The sequence below is a fragment of the Castor canadensis genome, chromosome 13 (genome assembly GCF_047511655.1).
Source record: "Castor canadensis chromosome 13, mCasCan1.hap1v2, whole genome shotgun sequence".
NCBI lineage: Eukaryota > Metazoa > Chordata > Mammalia > Rodentia > Castoridae > Castor > Castor canadensis.
The window spans coordinates 78,166,651-78,176,237 of record NC_133398.1 but is presented as its reverse complement, the minus strand read 5'-3'; the positions used below and the strand labels follow the sequence as shown (position 1 = coordinate 78,176,237).

Genomic DNA, 9,587 nt, shown 5'->3' with positions numbered 1-9,587 from the left:
GGCCTCCAATCAGTGCTCCCAATCTGCAGACAAAGCAAACTTTAAGCAAGAGGCTGAGCTTCCGGGGAAATCCAAGCAGATGGGTCGAGGTGAAAGGCAATAGCAGAAGTGCCTGGGAAGTGTGAGGCTTCCTTCATGCCTACAACCAGTCACCAGCCTTGATTAGATGCTCCTTGACCTTTCCCAAGGATACCTTTATTTCCAGGCTTACACAGAAATGCATGAGGGGCTCAGACCATCCCAGGTAACTGCTGAACTCTGCCACGTAAACTCCAAGTAAGTCAAACAGGTGCCATTCTGGGTTGTCCTTTAATATGATGTATGCACAGAACAGGAAATTTTGGGAATATAAGGGGGAAAACCTGCTTCATTAAATCATATTTGCTTAGGATTATTGGGAACCAAAAAGTTTTGCCAAAATTTTTCTAGGGAAATAAAAAGCCCAAGATGTTTTTTAAAAGCTCTTAAGGTTGGCTTACACAATCAATTGATTAGCAGATGTGCAGAATTTATTAGATGTCTACATCAAGGTTTGAGCTGGAGAAGGAGCTGGTCTATTTATGCAGATTTTTTGCTGCCAGAATATGCACAGTGACCTCTGACAGGTGCATGGACTCAGGTGTCCAACCGACCTACATGCCCACCTTTGAGCAGAGCAACCTTGAGCCAGTTCCATAACTTCTTCAAGCCTCAGCTTCTCTGCAAACAGATAGGATCATTAATATTCACCACTGGGACTGGCTATAAAAATCAAATGACATCATGTCTGTGAAAGTGCCTGACACAGGAATTGGCAGGACAGCCATTTAATAAATGGTAGTTTTATTTAATTTTATGTCATTTTAAGGGAGGGTCAGATGTAAAAGCATGTTATTAAGAAATAAAGAGACAGAAGCCATAAATTTATGATCTGCAATTTTCCCTTGAGTTAAGAAAACTGTTCACTCAAGCTGTACTTGCAGTTAAAATAGGGGTCACGGAATCTTTTGCACTACTTCTCCAACCAAAAGTTCAAATTTCAGTAACCAAATACTTCAAAGTTTGGCTGTATAATGTATTTTTGCTCTGTGTATTACTGCTATGTATATATTTGCAACATAAAAAGCTGGAGAAAAAAACACGAAATCAAGGACAGTAGGGCAATGCAGATGATTGGATGTAAATGTTATGTCCTACACCCTACCAGAAAGAAAATAGTCACTTATGAAAATGAGAAACAGTGCTCCCAAACAAGAAAAAAAAAAAGGTAATTCATAAATTCTACATTATACAGAACATTTATAGCCAGGTATGGTGGTGCAGGCTTGTAATCCACGCACTGGCTGTGGCAGGATCTTGAGCTTAGGATGAGCATGTCTCAAAAAAAAAAGAACATTTATAAAGAAATATTATATGAAAATCATTACATTTGGCTCAGCTTAAAATTATATGAAATTTCATTTTAATATTATTTCCAATTCCTTTTTAAAAACCCTTTGGTTAATAACAGCACAGCTAATCTACTGAAAAAAGGAGCCAGTGAGAATTTACTAAGGAAGTCCAGAAGCTGACAGCTATAATGCATGGCAATGCAACAGCAAAAAATTTGCAACAGACCAGCCCCAGAAAGGAAACTAAAATGGGAATTTGCATGAAGCTTCTGAGCCTACAGCTGGACCAAACTCCCACTCCCAAGAAGCTGGAAGGTTTTCTGTCTAAAGGATGCAATGGCTAGGAAGGAGTTCAGGTCACATTGACTGTCAGAAGTTCAGGTTGCAGCAAAACCTCTAAAGTCATTTCTAGAACAAAACCTCCTTGCACAGTCAGATGAGACAAGTCTTAGACCTGATTTTTGTTGCTGAGTTCAGCATTAATCTCAGAGAAAAGCTCAGATCATCTAGGCTAAGTAAATAAGAAGAAAAAACTTCCCATGGAGTTTCTACAACAAGCTGTCCTGTTCTACCAAAGATTCATGCACATACCTGTGTTTTCCCCTTACAACTCCTAACCCCCAAAAAAGCTAGTTGGCTACGTCCAGTAATATTAAAAACAATGACAATAAAGCTCTATTATTCTACTCCTAAATACATAAATAATTCATGTAAATCGAGAACATAGTATTTTTATAAAAGTTATTTAGTTATACAACTTTATTATCTCTGCCCATGTTAAAAAGTTAAGTGTTCAATTACCTACAGACACAAAGTATAGAAGAGTTACAGGAATCTCCACAAACTTTCTGCTACAGCACAGCACAGCTACATTTTAAAGAAAAATCCTTATGGTTTTTGTGGGAAGAGATATAGTTTCAGAAGTGTTTCATGTCAACACCTATACAGATTACTTTCTACTAAAGTTTAGTTGGGAAATTTGAAAGACCTTAAACCAGCTTCTCTGGATATCTTTTCTCAAGACCCACAGAGAGAAAGACTAGTCAGACAGAAGAAGCTCCTCTAGAGGCAGTTATTCATTTCCTGAGCTAACCCACTTCCTTCTTCAAACATTTCCTTCTCTTCACCAATGCATTTTACTTTAAATTGCACTGAAGTCTTGCAAATATACATCTAGGCAAGAATCTAGAATCTAGGCAAATAACAGTGAGCATGTCATTTTTATAACATCATCACTAAAGTAACACAAAATTAGAATCACAAATCAAGTGCTGTCATTGCTACAGAAGGCTGTCTGCAATGTTAACTGATTCTGCAAAAGAACTGGAACCATTATGAGCTTGACCCATGCTTTGAGGAAAAAAAAAATCCATGCAAAAAAAAAAAAGTTTTGGAGGGGGAGGGGGGGCGGGAAGAGAAGGGGTAGGGGAGAGGAAAAAAATAGTTTTGTGGCTCTTGACATCTCTTTTGGAGAAAATCAAAATTTTAACTTTTCAAGTCTTAAGCAAACGGTAATGAGTTATGGAGTTCATTCTAAATATAATCCTAGATACAATACTGAACATTCCATAATTATTCAAATTATTTATTTTACTAGATGATAGGCATCTTCTTGTTGATTACTATCTTGATCAATCAATGCAGACACAGGAAGCTGGAAATAAGCATGGCTGTCATAGTTCTTCTGTGTTAATAAATACAAAACATATTTATATATTATTTTGTATATTAAAAACAAAAATCAGTTCTTACCTGATATATAAAAGGCTTGCTTTATTAACCAGCAATAAGTGTTACCACAAAAACAGACAAAAGGAACAGTCTCTTAAAATGTTTATTTTTGTCAGAGTAGCTGACAATTTTCTGTTAAGTATTTTGGTTTATTATAATAAGCATTTCCCCCCTTGAAAAATCCGTTCAAAATATTCCAATCCTTGAGGTAAAGAACTAAAAAAAAAAAATCCTGATTTTTTTAAAGAAAAAAATTCTTAAAATTCCTTTAGCTTGATAAATAGAAATAATCTCTTCGTGTTCTACTCTGGTGAATATAAATGTATTTTATACAACAAAGTATCCAGTCACTTATTGGCAAACTGAAGGTACAAATTATTCATTTACTCTTTCTACTCAATCACAGTGCAATACCACCATGTTCATATATACTTTTTTTTCTTTTCTTTTCTTTTTACAGTTACCAATACTCTTCTGGCAAAAACAAGGTTTTGGAATGGCAAAAGCAAAAGAAGTTTTAGATCTTGAAGCTCCAGAAGGGAATTAATCTGAGTCTTCATCATCAAGATAATCCTCGGCATTGCTTAATGTTCGAACTGCATCTAAAAGGAAGAGGGGGAAAGTGAAATAAAGAAATTAGAAATTGCTCAGAAGTTTTCCTCCTTTCAAAGCTTTCGACAATTTAGCAAACTGTAATCTTCTCTCTGACCCAGGAATTGTATTTTCCCTGAGATCTTTTCTTATTTTTGTTTTTTTAGCTTAACTATGAAGTCTCTGCTACTGCAGAGGTGAACAAATCCATTTGCCTATGGATCCTTCCTCATGCAGAGGAGTAAAGCCGCGTTAGGCGTTAGTTTATTTCTAACACAAAGCGACCAGTCACATGCACCACGACCAACATGAAACATGTCAGCAGCCACTCTGCTCTGACATTGGTGTTCAATGACAAATGCACACATGGCCCAGGCAGCCCACAGCCTGAGCCCTGACCTGAACGCAGTGTCACTGGGCAGAAAGATAACTGGGGCACAGAGAAAGGAAAAGAAAAAGAATGAAAACACAGAAGCTTCAGTTTCATTTTAGAAAACACTGAAAATAAAGTTGGCTCAGTAGCAAAAGATTGAATTTTTTTTTTAATTCAATAGAAAGAGCAGGACCCCACAAATGGTAAATACACCTTGAATATGGGTCAAAAGGAAGACAGCTGATCTTTAACTGTTACCTATTCAACTGTCTAGTCAAGTTCTTACAGCAACAGCTTGCCCTAGTATAATATGAAGGGAGAAATGGAATGTAAATACAGACACACTGCTAGAGCTCAATTAATGTAGGACATCACACCCAGATCAGAGTCTCTAACTACCACATCCCCAGAGCTCACTGGAGAGATGACTGTTCCCAATGTAAGAGACAGACCTAAAACCTTTATCATGTCATAAAGCAAGGATCCTATCAAAGACAGCCTCATGTGAAAATGGATCAAAAGACCCAACCTAAAGAGCCCTCCACTAGTCAAATAAGGACAATCAGTAAAGCTACTAACCACAATAGATTAAAACAAGCCTCAAATATTTCAACAGACATCAAGTAGATACCCTCATCTGAGTCTCTTCAAAGATTGGTAAAGAACCAGCTCATTATTTTGAAAGATCTCAAATAAAGGGCAAAATCCAAGCATTTATCTTACCATTGCTATATACGCTATTCCTCTGGATAAACGAATAGTTGATTGGGGCAAAGTTTTCTTTATAGAATGTTCTTGTTAAGAACTGAGAAAGGAGTTGTTATATTAGAATATCACCATTTTGCATCTATTAGTGAAATAACAGAGCTAGACATTGACCTTCAGTCGATGCTAATGGCACAGGAAGAGGGTCAACCAGACTATGTGTCTCTCCTTGATGGAGGAATATGACATTCTTTGTGAAATAATCTTCTCTCTACCACTAAGAAGGAACAGATGACAGATGGATAGAGTTTAAATCAGATTACACCTCTAGATCTAACACTGATTGACAGAAACATAAATGACAGAGGACATGACAATCACCACTAAAATGCAGTCAGCAATGTCTGAACTGGGGAATTAAAGGCAGTTGAGGCAGCTTCTTTAATAAGTAAATTTTAAGGTTAAAAATGGGGAAAGAGAAGACAGAAAGAAAACACTGATTTAAAAAATAAATTTAGAGGTGTATCTACCTCTAAATTCACAAACTGACCAGATGTGGACCCTGACTTAAGCTATTAAAAAGAAAGATAAATAAGTAAATAGAAGCAACAACTCTGTGAGAAAAGTGGTAAATTTGGGGAACAGGATATGGATGACATTAAGAAATTATTGCTAATTTTAAGTATGCTAATGTATTGGAGGTTTTTTTTTTTTAAAGCATCTTCATCTTTACAGGTTCAGAAAAATGATTACTGAGAAAAAGAAAAGGAAAGGGAAGACTAGTACAAAGGAGGTAGAACTGATTTAACTTGTGTATGAGAGAGAAGACAAGGGGAGCAGGACAGGGAGCAGTTCCTAAACTACAAGAAGTCTCCAGGTTGATGGTATTATTCTCCATTCTCCATTCTTGAGAGAACTTCTAGAGAACTGGGAGGAATATAGTTTGTTCTCCTCAAAACTCCACTGGCCACAGGACCTCCTCCAGTTTTCTAAGCTAAAGCCCAAAGACATCTAGCAAAGCCCTTTCTCTTCTATTCTGCTATCCTCCTCCTTCTCCTCTTCCTCCTCCCCCTCCCCCTCCTCCTTCTTTTTCTTCTTTCTCCTTCTTCTTCCTTCTTTCTTCCTTCCTCCTTCCTCCTCCCTCCTCCTCCTCCTCCTCCTCCTCCTCCTCCTCCTTCTTCTTCTTTTCTTCTTTCCTTTTGTAGCACTAGGACTGAACTCAGGGCCTTAAATTCAAATGCCCTAGTACTTGAGCCACACTCCCAGTCCTTTTGCTTTTACTGTTTTTCAGATAGGCCTCATGCTAACTCTGCTTCCAACCACAATGCATCTATCTCTGCCTCCCAAATATCTGGGATTACACATTCATGCCACCACACCCAGCCTCCTTCCTTTCATGAACTGCTCTCAGGCAGTTTTTTGGGGGTTTTTTGGCACAGGGTTTTGAACTCAGGGCCTCGTGTTTGCTGCAGAGCCACTCTACCACTTGAGCCATTCCACTAGCCTTTCTGAGGCAGTTTTCTCTGGAAACTTCCATATGGCAAAGTGCTAAGTGATGAGTTATATTTCTCCATTTCCCACCTTTGTGTGAGGCCAACATCTCTCATCAGCATTCCTGACATCTCTTTCCTCATTTCCATTTTTTCCCCACCTCCCAGACCTCTTCTACAAAGGTTACAGAAAGAGAAGTTTTCTACCTGCTTCTCCAGCTCCACCTCTCATGAAGAGGCTTCTGGTTCACTTCTCCAGGGAATGAGGAGGTTTGATAACTTCTTTGCCTATCATGAACAAGCTTACAGCATGCAGAAGACATAGCTCAGCTCCTAAGAAACCTTACTCCTCACTAGAGATGTTTTGAAAGTACCTGTCTAGCAATAGGAAGTCAGTGTCAGAGAAAGGAAGTTAGGCCACAGTCCTCCTTCCTAACCCAATCAAGCAGTAAGGAGTGGGAGGTGGACCTCAAGCAAAAGTGTCTCTCCCACAAAGCTCCAAATATGGCTTTCTAATAAAATGTGGCCAGGCAGTACCAGCTCAGCTGATAAACACTTTCTCATTCCCTTAACAGAACCCATATCCATACATGAATCATTAATTTAAGAAAGACTAGCTCTGCCAGGAGCATTCATGACTTAAATACTAAATCCCAAACAGATGAATGGTTTACACTGTAACTGAACTGAAGTGCAAAAGGAAAATAAAGGAACAAAAACATACCTGCAAAAGACAAAAGGCACTACTGATTCATGAAGAGCCCAATGGTAGGAATTTAGGGGAAGCTAAGGAGAATAATTCTGGAAGGCTCCCTGGGCAAACCAAGAGAGGGGGGCTGCTTATTATTTTTGATGGACTAAAAGGTCTCTCTCTATTTTGTTGCTTCTGCTAGGGACAGAACATGAGACAGAATAACATTTACTTCTTCTCATAAAATGAGGAATTCCTGAGGAAGAAGTAAGTTTTCTCAGGGTTCAAATATTAATTTGAATTTGCTTAAGTTGATATAAACAGAAAAGTAATCAGTATTCAATTTCACAGGTCAAGAACTATGAAAGGAATAATAATAATGCCTTCAAGTTAACAAGGGAACAAGTAGGACTTGGTGGTACATGCCTGCCATCCTAGCTTACATGGGAGGCATAGGTAGGAAGGAGGCTAGCCCAGGGCAAAAAGTATGAGAGCCTATAAGAAATGGGGGCATGGCTCAAGTGGCAGGAAGCCTGCCTATAAAGCATGAAGTCCTGAGTGAAAGTACAAAACCAAACAAGGAACTAAATGTTCTTTGCTTTTATAATAGAAATTAGTTTCCTCAAAAGTCCTTTTGGTGATTCTTTACTAATATGGATCAGCTATACTTTAGCCTCTAACGCAATACTGAGGTTTGGATGATGAGCAGCAAAGGACTTGCAAGAAGTGAGCCTTCTATGGGCTGGAGGGGGAGGCTCAGTGGTAGAGCATCTGCTCAGCAAGCGTGAATGCCTGACCTCAAACCCCAGTACTGCAAAAAAAAAAAAAAAGGAGCCTCCTATTGGATCAGTTTCTTCTTAGAAAGTAGTGAAAATAATGTATCAGTTATTGGCTTAGACTTTACAGTGGTATTCAATTGCCAAACATAAGACAATAAGTAAGACTTGAGAAATAAAAAAGAACTGTGTGTGTGGGGGGGGTATTTAATATCCTCTCTGTCCAAATCTTTTTCTATCTTGTTTTGTTTTTTCACCTCTCTGGGCTTGGCATGGGCCAAGAGGTTGATGAATGGGAAGGAGGAAAAGAGACACATAAGGAAAGAAGAATTCAAGGCACAGTCTTTCAGGATTCATTAGTATGAATCTAGGGGGACACCTTCAAGAGGCTGTATACCAAGAGGTCACCTAAAGAGCCAGTGTGAACAGTAACCATGAATGACTCAAGTGCGTTTTAACACCTTTCTTCCAAATAATCACAAAAGCTTTTCATTATTTTATCACATATATTCTCACACACTGATATTTTTGTCTTTAATAATATATACCTAAACTCTGCTTTTAAAAATCACCCTCAGGTGAATAGATAGGATCAAAGTACATTATATACATGGATGAAAATGTCACAATGGACCCATTTAAAATGTACCCCAAAAAACCCAAAAACACTAAATCTGCAAAAATCCTTTGGACTTGAGGCACAGCTCAAATGGTAGAGTGCCTGCTTTGCAAGCACGAAGCCCTAAGTTCAAACTCAGTCCCACCAAGAAAACAATAACAACAAAAACTAAATCTGTAAAATGTACCCCCAAAAACCCACCCACAATTCTATGAATAAATTCCAGAATGTTTAGCAAAGTCTACAATAATTTTAATTACAATTTACTGATACCCTCATTTAAATTAGAAACAAAATACAATCATGGAGCTATTGAATGCTCAACTTAAAAATACTTAGCCACGACCAGATATGTCATAAGGACATATCTGAAATGAGGGAATGAAGATGGTTCTCTAAAAAGGACTATCATGGAAAACAAAATGATTAGCAATTGATTGCAAGGAAAAAAAAGACATGGTAAAAGATCCATATCTTTCTTCAAATTTCTGCTTGCTTAAGGGTGTTCTATTTTAGAGGATATATAGTCAAACACAGAATCATCTAAAGAGCTTGCCAAGAAAATAAAAATATTCCCAGTAGTGAGCTGGTAAGTATTAGTTATAAGAGGAAAAAAGAGAATTTTAAATAAATACCTGTTCCCTGTTTCTTTTTCAAGAGAGATGCACAGGCGGCATTGGTGGCCATGTCCAAGGCCAGCTTCTTCTCATTGTTTCTTAAATCTGTTCTTGCTCCTTCCAACATAAGAAAAGAAAATCAGGAGTTTTTGAAGACTGTACAGCAGTCAATTCTCTTTCCATCACACTAATCACTCTTGGTAAAACTAATGAGTGGACAATCCTGGCCCAGAATTAAACTTTTTGAAGACAGTGCATTTGGCATCATTCATCAGGGAGCTTGTTGCTATGCCTGTGAAAATTATGCTCCATTAAAAGAGCCTTTTCCTTCCAGTCCCAACAGGATTACATGTGGCCCTTTCAACGAGGGGCTTACCACACCTTGATAAACCCTAAATCATTACACAGACCCTGTTACATGTGCCTCAGTTTTGGGAGCTTAAGTCCTCTTGTCTCTTCTGCTCAAGAGAGTCTTTATAAAAGACTATTTGGGTTGAGTTTGAGGTAATCCTTTTTATCTGTAAGTATATAGCAAATTAGCAGAATGGCCACACAATAAAGCCCAGAAGCAATTCATTGTTCCCCAATTTATTGTTCTTTTTCTATCCACTTTTTCCTGGACTT

The 9,587-nt window shown here is 38.0% G+C and overlaps 1 protein-coding gene across 1 annotated transcript in view; it reads right to left on the bottom strand.

Annotated features, from left to right (window-relative positions):
• Positions 1–3,186: 3,186 nt before the first annotated feature.
• Ostf1 (osteoclast stimulating factor 1) overlaps positions 3,187–9,587 on the bottom strand; it is a 48,975-nt gene continuing 42,574 nt past the window's right edge. Inside the window, exons 9-10 of the mRNA XM_020186201.2 lie at positions 8,982–9,080; positions 3,187–3,703 (exon numbers count right to left, since the gene is read on the bottom strand). Of these exons, the coding sequence (XP_020041790.1) occupies positions 3,645–3,703; positions 8,982–9,080 (158 nt within the window). The 3' untranslated portion in view covers positions 3,187–3,644. The remainder of the gene's footprint in view (positions 3,704–8,981; positions 9,081–9,587) is intronic.